The following is a 13,878-nucleotide window of genomic DNA, read 5'->3' on the forward strand; positions in this document are numbered from 1 at the left end:
CTAATGTATATCTATGTATTTATTCAATTCGAAAGCATACAGAGCCGACTGCTATCGCATCGCTCTCGCGGTACTTTGATGTCATACACCGATCTGACTGCGCAGCGCTGCTTTAAGTCGAGGCCAGTTGCATAAACTATACCACTATAGTTATATAAACTAGTTTGACCAGGCCCAGCTATTAGTAAACAAAAGGCCATTCAGTCTTTTCAAATTTAGATTATACTGATCTACCTCATCTACTTATATGAAACGTATGACCAGTCTTGAAGACTAACTTTTAAGACTACAAGCAGTTTATGCAACTTGGCCACTGTTCACACCTTTTGAAACGAGCTCAGAATCAATGGTTCGAAACAAATGATTCGCAAAGGTTTCGAAACTTCTCAAAAGTGCTCATCACTAGCATACAGCATTCCAACAACTCGTGTGATCGGGCCTTTTTGCTATACGTGTGAAGACAGTGAATACCTGTTGACAAACTTGGAGATTTTAGGTCACAGTAATGTATGAGGATACAATTTAAGCGTCCTGTTTTTGAAGAGAATTGATGGAAGGAGCAAATGAAGGTACTGTTAATCCTTTAAGTGAGTTGTAATGTCCATGTCTTCCAGCTATTATAATCTATTTAAACCCATGTTAACACAATGACACCCTGGGTAGTTTATGAATTATGAGTATGGAGACAGTAACTCAGCGCGAGTTGTGAAACCGCACTTCCAATGATATTATTGTGTTCTAGAGCAGTGGTTTTGACAGCTGAACTGGCTTAATTATTTACCCCCTGAAGTGTTATTAAAAATATAATGTATAATAGCCTGCATTTAATTACTTATTTTCCTATACAAGATTATAATGTAACATTTAATACATGCCAGTTTTCCCCCACAGAGTAGTAACTCAATCACAACACAGATATAATGCAATTCAACTTTATTCTACTGTGTGACTAAAACAGAGCTGGACTGAGTGGATAACTAATTGAACATATAGGAGACACGCAGAAGGTCCATTTGAGCTTTACTCTTCATCATGTCCCTTCTGTATGAAAAAGATAAGAGGAAGAGATTATCATTTGTGGTAAATGATTCACTTACATAAGTGTGTCTCTAAACATTATTTAAAAATACATATATATTTTGCTTCTATACTTGGAAACTGGGTGAATTAAAACTACATGTGACCTAACTGGTTTGAATCATGATATGATGATAGATCGCAAAGCACTGACCTTAGAACCAACATCACGACTTTTGGCACGCAGTTTATTGACTTGTGACTCTGCAATGTCAGCTCGTTCTTCTGCTTCATCAAGTTCATGCTGGATTTTCCGGAACTTGCTAAGATTTGTGTTGGCTTGTTCCTCCTAAGACGAAGGATTAGCAGTTCTGCTATTAGAGCCTGAACTGACCTATCAGCAAAAATGTGATATTTATGCCAATACTTACAGCTTCCTCTGCAGCCCTCTTGTAAGCCTTGACTTTTAGCTGAAGCTTGTCAACTAGATCTTGCAGACGAGCCAGATTCTTGCGGTCCTCCTCAGTCTTTTAAGACAAGTGATAGCAAAAAGATTGTATTTGATGTTTGAAAGTGTTTTCGTAACATTTTCTTTAGGTGTATTCATTAATAAAATTAGATGTTTTTTGTTGTTGTACCTGATAGGTCAGTTCTTTAATACGTCTCTCATATTTGCGAATTCCTTTCACTGCCTCGCTGCTCTTCTTCTGTTCTGATTCTACTTCATTCTCCAACTCCCTCACCTGTTGGCATAGTATGAGTGTTTTTACAGCATACTGCTTGCAACAGTCAGAAAATATTGTTGGGATTTAAGGTAGGTCACTCACCCGAGCTTCTAGTTTCTGAACTTGTTTCTTGCCTCCCTTCATAGCAATTTGTTCTGCTTCATCCAGGCGGTGCTGCAGATCTTTAATGGTCTGCTCCATGTTCTTCTTCATACGCTCCAGGTGAGCACTTGTATCCTGCTCCTTCTTCAGTTCCTCAGCCATCATGGCAGCATCAGTGATGGCCTTCTTGGCTTTTTCTTCAGCATTCCTGCATTCTTGCACTGCCTCTTCCACTTCTGTTTGAAGCTGGGATGTGTCAACCTCAAGCTTCTTCTTTTGATTCAAGAGGCTCGTATTCTGGACAGATGAAGCATTTGCATAAATAAGAACCTGAATAAGAATGGATCTGTTCACAATTAAGGATAATAATAATCCATTCGCTTTACCTGGGAGTGCAGTAGTTGCACCCTTTCACTGGTATCCAGCAGCTCTTGCTCAGCAAGTTTACGGCCTCTCTCAGTTTGCTCAAGAGCTGCTCTCAGCTCCTCCAGTTCAGCTTGCAGAAGGTTGTTGCGTCTCTCTAAAATTGCAATGTTCTCCTTGAGATCATCATTTGTTCTCAGAGAGTCATCCAGCTGAAGCTGAGCATCCTGAAAGATGAGTGCAAACTAATTAAGACAAGCACTTCAACAACTCTACCCTTTCAAAAGCTTTGATTTTTTGCGTAACTGATTCACAGTATTGATTCAGAGCATCTTACTTTCAGATGTGCTTGGACACTCTTGAGTTGTTTTTGAGCCTCTGCTGCTTGTCGGTTTGCCTGACTAAGCTGGATCTCCATCTCATTCAGATCCCCTTCCATCTTCTTTTTGATTCTGAGGGCCTCGTTCCTGCTTCGTGTTTCTGACTCCAAGGAGCTTTGCAGAGTGTCGATGGTTCTCTGCAAATTGCGTTTGCTCTGTTCCATCTCTTCATCCTTCTCAGCTAGTTTACGCTCAATATCAGCCTTAATTTGGTTGAACTCTAGCTGAGCTCGCAGAATCTTACCCTCCTCGTGCTCCAACGAGGCCTTTTAAACAGAAATTTGTGATCTATGACTTGGTGTGCAATACAATTAATTTTAAACAATAGTAATAATACATTTTAATCAGCTGTTGTTTTTATATTTTTTTGATTTCATTCAAAATCAAGGAATCAAGATTTGCACTTACCTCTGCTTCTTCCAGAGCAGACTGAATCTCACTTTTTTCTTGCTCCAGCTGTTTTCTCATTTTCTCCAGCTCATGAATGCTCTTTCCTCCTTCACCAAGTTGCTCAGTGAGATCAGAAATCTCCTCTTGATGGGGAAAAACATTTTAACATATTGCCATATTTTCCCCAGCCTTAGTGATATAAATTATACTTCTTTCACCACCACACTTAAATCACTCCATAAAGTCTTACTACTTTTACTGTCTTTTCAATATCCCCATTTATCTATTAAGATTCTTTGCAAATAAAAACTTATTTTGGTAATTTTAAGGTACATTTTGATAAGTTTGTTTACCTTGGAGATTTTTATTTTCTCTCTTCATGGTCTCCAGGTGATCCAAAGCTTCTTCATAGGAGTTCTTCAGCTTAAAAAGTTCAGTACTTAGGCATCTGGCTTCCTTTTGAGAGCTCTCTAGCTCAACCTGTGACTCTTCGTACTTCTGCTTCCACTCAGCCAGGACCTAAAAGCGTAATTTTTCATTTAAGTAGGATTACAGGAAGAATTTTTGAGCTTACTCCCAAATCAAGAACCATGTTTGGTAACCTTATCAAAGTTTCTTTGCTTCTTGTCCAAGGCTGCTGCAGCTGCATTAGACCTCTCCAGGTCCACCATAAGATCTTCAATCTCATTCTGGAGTCTGTGTTTGGTCTTTTCAAGAGAAGAACATTTTGCATTTACTGCCTCAACAGCTTCTTCAGCTTCCTGCAAACGTTGAGCCAGTTTCTTCCTGGTTTAGAAAATGGAAAAATATTGAGGAATATTGTGAGTGCAGACTGTAGTGGATAGACATTTTATTATGGCCCGAGCACCAATGGTGTGAGGACCCTATTGTAATTGCTCAGTCAATTATTCTCTGCAATGAATCACATTTTTGAGGGCCTAAACATGCTCGAAAACTCATAAAACTTTGCACACACATCAGAAGTGGTGAAAATTAAGTCTGATATGGGTTTCAGAATTAGGTGTGGCAAAATGGCTCGATAGCGCCACCTACAAAATTTCAATTAAGCGCCCTTCATGTAACATTTCACTTACATGTATGAAATCTCGTAGACAGATGTAACAGCCCAATACCTATAATACCAATACAGTACCTACCTCCCTGGGTCCAAAATCTGAAAACCCAAAAGGAAGTGATATATTTTGAATTTTCTCTGCAAAATTTTTGCAGTTTTTGCCATTTCCAGACGTTGTACTTTAACAAACGTCTCCTAGAGCTTTAATCAGATCAACATCATATTTTGTCAGTCTAATTTAAAGGCCTTTGCGATGTTGAATTGCAAAGATCTAGAGTTTTCACTGAAGGGCGTGTCCGTGGCGGCCTGACAAAGTTTGATGTTTTGCCATGAAACAGGAAGTTGTAATTCGGGATCTGCCCTAAACTTTCTAAATGTTTTTTAGAGTCTTTTTAGAGTTTTTTAGAGTCCTGGCCTGAAGACATCTACATACCAATATTCAGTTACAGTCATAGCGCCACCTGTGGTCAACAGGAAATTACATGTTTTACACTGTGATTAACTCCTCGTAGAGATTTGACCAGATCAACATGCATATTTCGTCTGTCTAATCTTAAGGCCTTAGCGATGTTAACTTGCAAAGATCTTGAGTTTTCGTTAAAGGGCGTGTCTGTGGTGGACTGACAAAGTTTGATGTTTGGCCATGAAAGAGAAAGCTGTTGTAACTCAGGCATACAGTGTCCGATCTGCCCCAAACTTCACATGTGTGATAAGAATCCTGGCCTAAAGACCTCTATATGCCAATATTCAGTTAGTCGTAGCACCACCTTCTGGCAACAGGAAATGGCATGCTTTGCACTGTAATTCACTTCCAGAAACACATTTGTATATGCCATGAAGTACCAAACACACTAGAAACACGTTAAATCATGCAACTCTTGGCTAAGTGCTAATGTTTGTGATTAACACCACAAAACAGGAAGTTGTTATAACTCAGGCATACAATGTCCTATCTGCTCCAAACTTCACATTTGATAATAGTCCTGCCCTGAACACATCTACATGACAATATTCAGTTATAGTCAAAGCGCCACCTGCTGGCAGCAGGAAATGTGGTGCATCAAAATGACGTTGCCATATTTCTCCTCTATCTATCCGCTTAAATGACTATCGCCCACTGTTCACAGTTTTCCTAAGGCCACCGGGTGGTGGTGAGCCCAGGTGCAAGAGCCCTTTCATCACTGCTTGCAGATTTAATTATATTTTACCTTCTGTTTGGTGAAGCTTGGCCAACTAACAGAAAAACTTTTTGTTCGTCTTACATTTTAAAAGAAACATAACACAAACAAAAAGCTTGTCTGTCAGTAGAGAAGTTATTTGGAAAATTCCAAATTTCTATGAAATTCGAAATAGAAACAGATCTTACTTGGCTTCTTCCAGCTCCTCGGTCCTCTGAATGGCATCAGTTTCATACTTGGTTCTCCACTGAGCCACCTCAGAATTAGCTTTCGACATGCCACGCTGTAGCTCTGCTTTGGCCTCCTGCTCCTCCTCATACTGCTCTCTGAGCAGATCTGTGTCATGACGGGCTGACTGTACAGTATGGGCGAGGGCATTCTTTGCCTGGAGGACACGTTATTATTCAGTAGATGATCAAAATTAATGCAATTTATATTTGAAATATTAATCAGACAATGTTATTATTCAGTTCACACCTTAGTTTCCTCCTCCAATTGCCTTTTAAGATCTTCAATTTGCTGAGTGTAAGACATCTTGCTTCTGGTTAGCTGGGTGACAAGACAGTCTTTCTCCTCCAGCTGTCTTGAAAGTTCACCTAAATGTGTCATCATGTATTTTATCATTGTTGGTGTTCTGTCTCTCATAATAATTGAAAAGACAATTATTTGACAGCCTTACCATTTTCAGATTGTAGCTTAGATTTTTGCATTGTGAAGTCATTGATACAGCGCTGGCCCTCCTCAAATTTTGTTCTGTATTCATTCATTTGATCTTCCAAAGACCTGCAGGTCTTCTCAAGATTTGCCTGTACAAAGTACGTAATTTGGCTAGAAAATTACATCCCAGCAAAGAAGACAAATATTAATTCTTATGAATATTTGTAATTAATAATACCTTTGTCTTAACAACATGTTCCATGTTTGAGACCACATCATCCAGCTCCAGCTTGAGTTCACTTTTCTCCTTTTCTAGTTTTTGCTTGACTCTTTGCAGATTGTCTATTTGCTCTCCCAGATCTGCCACACTGTCAGCTTGTTTCTTTCTCAGTGTGGCGGCAGTGGCCTCATGCTGCAGAGTGGCCTCTTCAAGGTCTCTGCGAAGTTTCTGAAACTCAGTTTCCCGTTTCTTATTCATCTCAATCTGAACAGATGTAGCTCCTCCAGCCTCCTCCAGTCTCTCACTGATCTCTTCCAGCTCTCTGGCTAAATCTGCTCTCTGTTTCTCCACCTTGGCTCTGGCAGCTCTTTCTGCCTCAAGCTCTTCCTCCAGCTCTTCAATACGTGCCTAGTATTGGAAATATGTCAGGGTTGTCATTGACATAAAAATTTCCAATGTCAATATGCTCTATTTTTTGTTGTTACCTGAAGTTCCTTCAGTTTTTTCTGTAGCTGAATGCAAATAGTTTGTTCATCCTCGATTTTCCCATTGAGCTGACTGATCTCAAAGTCTTTCCTATGTCCGGAAGAGAAATGTTTACAGTCCTTAGTCTTGAAAAAACAAATTGGACTGCACAATGGGAGAATTTGCCTTACTTTTTAAGACGCTCCTCTAACTGCTGCTTGTCATTCTCCAGGTCCATTAAGCTTTCCTGGGTTAACTTCAAGTCTCCTTCTAGTTTCCTCTTGGCTCTTTCTAGATCCATACGGATCTTCTTTTCTTGCTCAAGAGATCCTTCCAACTGGTTTAAATAATTAAAAATATTTGATTCATTGAACATGTCAATTGGTTGCATTGCATTTGCCTGCATCAAGAATACTCAAGGTTGAATTAAATTGTAACACTCACATCGTCCACCTGCTGCTCTAGCTTTGCTTTTGCCTTAGTGAGGGTGTTGACTTTGTCCTCCTCACTTTGCAGGTCATCCAGTGTCTGCTGATGAGCTTCCTGCAAGGCCTTTTTCTCCTTGGTTAGCTTTGCAATGATGTCGTCCAAAGCTGCCATTTCCTCTGTCAAGTTCTTCACCTGTGAAAGAACATGGATCATTAAGTTCTAAGTGTTCATACAATATGTGTGTGTCAATTTTGTGTAGAAAGACATCCCAGACCTTGTTCTCAGTAGCATGCTTCTCTTTCTCCACTTTAGCCAAAGTCAGCTCCAGATCATCAATATCTTTCTTCAGCTCAGAGCACTCATCCTCCAGCTTTCTCTTCTTAGCTGTCAGCTCTGCGTTCATCTCCTCCTCATCCTCAAGCCGCTCTGTGAGCTCTTTGGCTTTTGCCTCAAGCTGGATCTTGTTTTTGATGAGCTGATCGCATCGCTCCTCTGCGTCACAGAGATTGTCTTGCTCCTGTTGTTAAATTAGGTTAAAAATGATAGTGATTTCTGTACTGTAGAAAAAAAACATTTACTTTTCATGTTTTATAGGCACAAAATATTAACTGACCGCTTGGACTTGAAGCTGTAGATCATTCTTCTCTTGGAGAAGAGACACCATTTTTTCCTCTAATTCTTTCCTTCGTGCTTCTGATTTAGCATAAGCTTCTTTGAGCTTGGCAAATTCATCTTTCATATTTGCCATCTCTTTTTCTGCTTCTGCTGACTTGAGTAGAGGTTTGATCTTGAAGAAGAGCTTCATCCAGGGCCAATTCTTCACCCCCATGAAAGCACGGACATTCCACTGGATAACCAGTAGGGCATCCCTGTGAGGATATTCCATTTTTATGTCAGCAAATATCACAAAAATGAGTTTTTAAACATAATACAGTGTACAAATTTAAATTCTTGCCTTCTTTCTACTATCTTCTGGAACTCAACCCTTGCAAGGAGTCCTCTGGATCTAGCTTGAATTCCAGTAATAATTAGAGATAGTCTGTCATCTCTCATTTCTTCCAGCTGACCCAGTAAACCAGCCTTGAAGAAAACCTGGGCAGAATTGATTTTGGAAACATGTATTTTACTCACAGAACAACATGACCAATTTCATAATTGCTCCCATATTAAATAAAAGATATAAAACCTCTCTTCATTTTAATCTAAGTTTTCACCTTTGTGTGTCCAAATTTATATTGATTGTGATCAATATCCAGTGATCCCAACAGTTTCTCAGCTCCTTTCCTGCTATCTATGAACTGTCCTTCGGGTATGGCTGCAGGATTTAGGATTCGGTACCTGTAAATAAGTACAGAATGTCTGTAATTATGGAAAGTGTTGTTTTGAATTTAGAGTTTAAGTGTCACAGAACCAATAATAATTACCTCTGTTTGAAATCCCCATAGAGGATTCTGTTGGGGAAGCCCTTCCTGCAAATCCTAATGCCTTCTAGTACACCGTTACAGCGTAGTTGGTGCATGACCAAAGGGTTCTCCATTGCACCAGGAGTCTTTGTTTCATTGGGGATGATGCACCGTACAAAATGAGGGTGGGTTGATCTTAGGTTTGTCATTAACTTATTCAAGTTTTCCTGTAGGGAGAAACGCACACAGAATTTAAAGCTATTCAAAGATATTAAGAATTACTTTCAAAAATATTGATATATGTCCACTGGAGAAAAGCTTGATAACATTATTATAATCTTTTTTTTTCGTTGTGTGATCATTTGAGTCTGAAACTCAATTACCCTGTGAAGCGCAGACACAGTTTGGAAGGAGGAGCCCTTCTTCTTACTTCCGCCTCCTTTACCTCCCTTACCACCCTCTTGAGCTGGACAAAACAAGGCACAAAGCAATAATTACTTTAAATAGGTAGTACTCAAAAAGCTAATAAGTGCATATGAGATTCTATTGTGCATACATAATTTTTCTTATACATACCAGAGTCTGACCCAGCATAATTAGCAAATAGCATTGACAGGAGCTTGAGTGTAGACTTTTGAAAGAGACCAACAACAGTCTCATTCAGTGGGTCTTTGTTCTTCACCAGCCAGTTGTTAATATTATAGTCAACTGTACCAGCATAGTGAATAAGAGAAAAATGAGACTCTGGCTTTCCTTTGATTGCTCTTGGTTTCTGGAAGTTGTTTGATTTCCCAAGGTGGTTGTCATAAAGCTTTGCTTTAAATGTTGCATCACTGGCTTTGGGAAACATGCATTCCTCTTCAAGGATTGACATGATGCCCATAGGCTGAATAAAGAAGTTGATAGGATTTAGTTACTGACTGTAGAAAATTGCTTTGTTAGATAATTAAAGCACCATTCATGTATGAAAGCTTTATCATCAACACTACTTACTTTCTCAATGAGATCGATGCAGGCCTGTAAGTCCATGCCAAAGTCAATGAACTCCCATTCGATCCCTTCTTTCTTGTACTCCTCTTGTTCCAGCACAAACATGTGGTGGTTGAAAAACTGTTGCAGTTTCTCATTGGTAAAGTTAATGCAGAGTTGCTCAAAGGTGTTGAACTGTAGTTTCCAATTGAAATGAATGAAAATTAAAGTTTAAGTTCGATAGTAATATGCATTTTAAACATGACAACATGAGGATCTGTCCACAAAGGCTTACATCAAAGATCTCAAAGCCAGCAATGTCCAGAACTCCAATGAAGTACTGGCGAGGTTGTCTGGTGTCCAGAGACTGATTGATCCTTACAACCATCCAAAGGAACATCTTTTCATACACTGCCTTAGACAGTGCACCAATAGCATAGTACACCTGAGCAGAGAGAAGGATTTGGTTTGCCATTACTTGTATAAATGGACACCATTTAATAACTGACACACCAACTCACCTGCTGGACATTTTGCCCTTTGGTGACCCACTCATTTCCTACTTTCACTCTTGGATGGCATAGACCCTTGATTAAGTCAGCAGAGTTTAGGCCCATCAGATATGCAACTTTGTCTGCATCTGTAAAATAAATAAGATTTCTCTATTTACAAGGAATATGCTATTATGCAGAAGAGATAGTGATAAGTTTCAGGAATTATACTCTACACACCTTCAGTCCCATCAGCTTCTGCTTGCTCCTCCCTCTGCTTTTGTTTGAACTTCATATTGCCATAGTGCATAATGGCTCCAGTCAGTTTATAGATGCCGTTTTTCTCCTCCTGAGTGAAGCCTAGTACATCAAATGCTTCCTAAAGTTTACAGAATAAGAGATGTCATTTGAGACCTTTACGGAACCTTTGTTTTTTTTTGACAGAGAACAAGAATATAATACGATTCATTCTTACATCAGTGGCAAGTAGTTCATCTCCGTCATTAATTGAGGCTACGGTTGTTTCGCCTTGAGAGATGTAAGCGTAGTCATAGGGGTTATTGGTGATGAGCAGCATCTCTATTTCAAGAGAAAGAAAGAACTGTCAGTTTGTTGTAAAGTGCTACTGTAAAAGACCTTAGATTACAGGATATCTATTGCATCTTACCCAGCAGCTCAGGTTTCCGCTGAGAGAGGATTTGGTAGAAAATGTGATAGTCCCTTTCAGCTTTAAGCTGAAAAGTCACCCTTGACTTCTCCAGAAGATCTGATATATTTACAAAAAAAAGTCTTTGACATTCTGCGTTTTTTGAAACCACACATAAATCCAGATATAAAAATGGAATGAATTTTTACATGTCTCGATGTCAGCAGAGGCCAACTTTCCACTGGCACCAAAATGAATTCGGATAAATTTTCCCTATAGAATTGAAAAAAAAAAATCAAAATAATAAGTTAAGCACAATGAATGCATGAATAATTGTACAAGCTACTGAAAATCAATCACTATGGGTTATTAATACCTAAAGCCTGTGTTTAGTGGTTGTTGATTCAGATAATTTTAACTTCATCAACTTCTGATGACTTCTAAGTAAAATAACATAACTTCTTATGTTAACTAAGGCCTTTTTTTGCTGATTTCAATGTACCATCATTTGTACCATATAAATACTAAATATATTATCATATTTGTGATGGCTCAGGATACTGCCATCTGTTAACCTTATGTTTTCTTTATATCATTTTGGTTTATCCAGCAGAGGGTGTTCTCACACTATATTTATGATAGAGACGTGACATGATACATACTATTACATTAGCAGAAATGTTACTTGGGTGACTATTTACATCTTCACTAAAAGTTTTTGCTTACAAATCTTGAGGAGTTGTCATTTCTGATGGTCTTTGCATTGCCAAAAGCTTCCAAAGCAGGGTTAGCCTGGATGATTTGATCCTCCAGGGTTCCCTTTAATGAAAAAGTAAATGTTTCAGTATGGTGTAATTGAGTTAAATGTCTTTTTTTTCAGTTAATGCAGAAACAGATGACATGTATGGAAATGACACTTACCTTTTTTTCTGACCCATCTTTCTTTGCTGAGCCCCCAGCTGCAATACTTGCAAAATATTGAATGACTCTCTTCGTGTTTACAGTCTTTCCTGCACCAGATTCTCCACTAAAGTAACATAGAACAATAGTCTGATCATTAAAAATGACATGAAGTATTTAATTAACTAAGGAATTATAAAAAAAAATAAAAAATTACTCACGTGATCAGAATTGACTGATTTTCCCTGTCTGAAATGAAGAATTCTTTAGTTATTTCTTAATTGACACAACTTGTATATCAATCTTTAGGAAGATAAGGCTGATCCAGAGATTTGTGCAGAATTCGAAAAGCAGTTGTTCACAAAGGTTCCACACACTTTGCATGTTTGTTTATGAAATATTTTGCCCAATTTGATAATGCTTCAGCTAGAATATGAGTACTTTCAGATCTGCAGAGCAGAACAGATTTGTGGCTTTGTCCATACCTGTTAGCATGTACTGGTAGGCGTTATCAGAGATGGAAAAGATGTGGGGAGGAGCTTCACTCCTCTTCTTCCCTCTATAGGCTATAACCACCTCCTGATTGTACACTGGCAGCCACTTGTAAGGGTTGACGGTGACACAGAATAGCCCTGAGTACGTCTATGGGAAAGGACAAATAAAGCTCAGTAACTGAAGCTAATAAGGTTGTATTCTCAAATGAAATTGAACTGGTCTGCTCTTACATAGATCATCCATGCTGCATAACGCTCTTTGAGGTTAAACAGCACGGCAGGCTCATGGAGAAAGGTGAACATTGCCATGTCTTCAATTTTATCAAACTTTGGTGGGTTCTGGGGGTGAACGTCAGCTTCCTTTACAGTGACAGTCTGATAGAAGCAGAAAAAAATGTAAGCATTAGAGTAATACTCTTGTGTAAAGTGGCATCAAATTTGCTGTTTTGTCCAGATTGTATTATAGCATTGTTCCAAAGGCAAGTCATTCTGAAGCTGACATTTAAATAATAAAGATCTCACAAATGCTCAGTGCTTTCTAATTAACAGTACTCATAATGAATCAGTAACCACATTGAAAATGTACCATTGAAATAGCTCTGTAATTGAAAAAAAAGAACCTCTCACAATGCTCCTTATTAGTTGAGCCTACCTTGTTTTTTTCAGTTTGTACAGTGACTTTGTCACCTTCACGGCTGATAATTGAGGCTTTCACAAACTCTTCATCTGGATCAGGCACAAAACACTCCTTTTTCATATCAAAGGGACGAGTTTGTGCTTCCAGACGCTCCCGGTCTGACTTCCGCAGATAAGAAGCCGCTGGTCCAAACTCTGCCATCTGAGCGTCCCCCATGATTGCCTTGTCTGGAGATGGCATGGTTAAGTCCATGTTAATGTGAAGTTTCAAAAATTGGCAATATCAGACATGCTATGATCAACATTGCCTCACAGATTTCTAAATACTGATATAAAAACCAGCTTTGACACATGAATATAAAAAAAGTTTCTCATAGAAAAAAAGCTCTTACCAGATGTGCACCAGGTGCGGCGGCTGAAGAACCTGTTAATGTAAATGTTATTTTATTGTTACTCCTTAAGTCTCAGATATGTGAATTAATGTTTTAATCTGTCTCACATCACTAAACAACCCAATACTTAAAAAATGTAATCAGAAGAAAGCAACGTAATGAGAAGTAAAACAGATTTATCATGAATGAAGTTTTAGAAGAAATTTGGATTCTCTAATATTAAATGTAACATCACTATGTAGTTTTGGCTCAAATCTTACCCTCAGATAAAACGTCTGACTTGTCTGGACGCCAACCATGAGAACTCTTTATAAAGGAACTCACCCTCCCAAATTTGGGGAAGGCATCCCACAAGGCAGGAATGCTATTGCGTCTGAGCACTATTAGGGTGCAACAAGGGTAGTTATGGGTATTAGCGAGAAGCAAGAACCTGCTAGTTGAGTTAAGTCTTATCTTTGTTGAGATTTGTTAGTGCTCCATATTAGGCTCTCGCTGATAGCAGAGCGCTAATTTAGTTTAGCGAGTTAAGTGGTTTGCACTTAAATGAAATGTGAATGACTAAAGCCAGACAAAATTCTTAGTGTTCATTGAAGAAATGGCTTCTGAGGTGAATATTACTCCAAAACGTAGGACAAAGGAGCAAGATATTTATGGAAAATTCTATTTTCGTGTTCTTGTGGTAAGCCATCACTGCATTACTTTAGTGCCCCATGAGGGTTTAACAGGCAACAAAGGCATTCAAATTCTGCATGTCTTAACAAACTTTAGATGGAATTCTATATTTGTCATCTGGCATTGTTTAGAATACTCAAGAGAAGGTATCAGATTTCTGTAATGTGATATGTTTGAACTGCATGCCATATGGGCTCTCAATTACCCTGAGAGCTTATGGGGGGTTAATACGCGACATTGTGTTTTTTGTCATCATAGCCCAGTCTTTGTAGAG

At 38.7% G+C, this 13,878-nt stretch overlaps 1 protein-coding gene across 1 annotated transcript; it reads right to left on the reverse strand.

Moving 5' to 3' along the window:
• Positions 1–918: 918 nt before the first annotated feature.
• On the reverse strand, positions 919–12,790 carry LOC125250269 (myosin-7). Its single transcript, XM_048162761.1, has 37 exons — positions 12,557–12,790; positions 12,136–12,279; positions 11,896–12,052; positions 11,632–11,659; positions 11,432–11,537; positions 11,237–11,329; positions 10,720–10,783; positions 10,532–10,630; positions 10,340–10,443; positions 10,105–10,243; positions 9,895–10,013; positions 9,669–9,818; positions 9,398–9,568; positions 8,981–9,290; positions 8,788–8,870; positions 8,426–8,631; positions 8,216–8,339; positions 7,957–8,093; positions 7,615–7,870; positions 7,276–7,518; positions 7,017–7,193; positions 6,764–6,909; positions 6,593–6,683; positions 6,126–6,515; positions 5,910–6,036; positions 5,708–5,826; positions 5,419–5,615; positions 3,580–3,763; positions 3,331–3,496; positions 2,996–3,120; positions 2,545–2,853; positions 2,231–2,434; positions 1,845–2,141; positions 1,656–1,760; positions 1,449–1,544; positions 1,232–1,366; positions 919–1,041 (listed from the first exon to the last, which is right to left on the reverse strand). The coding sequence occupies exons 1-37, from the start codon at positions 12,779–12,781 to the stop codon at positions 1,021–1,023; spliced, it is 5,847 nt and encodes a 1,948-aa protein (XP_048018718.1). The 5' UTR covers positions 12,782–12,790; the 3' UTR covers positions 919–1,020.
• Positions 12,791–13,878: the final 1,088 nt, after the last annotated feature.

The sequence above is a fragment of the Megalobrama amblycephala genome, linkage group LG17 (assembly GCF_018812025.1).
Source record: "Megalobrama amblycephala isolate DHTTF-2021 linkage group LG17, ASM1881202v1, whole genome shotgun sequence".
NCBI lineage: Eukaryota > Metazoa > Chordata > Actinopteri > Cypriniformes > Xenocyprididae > Megalobrama > Megalobrama amblycephala.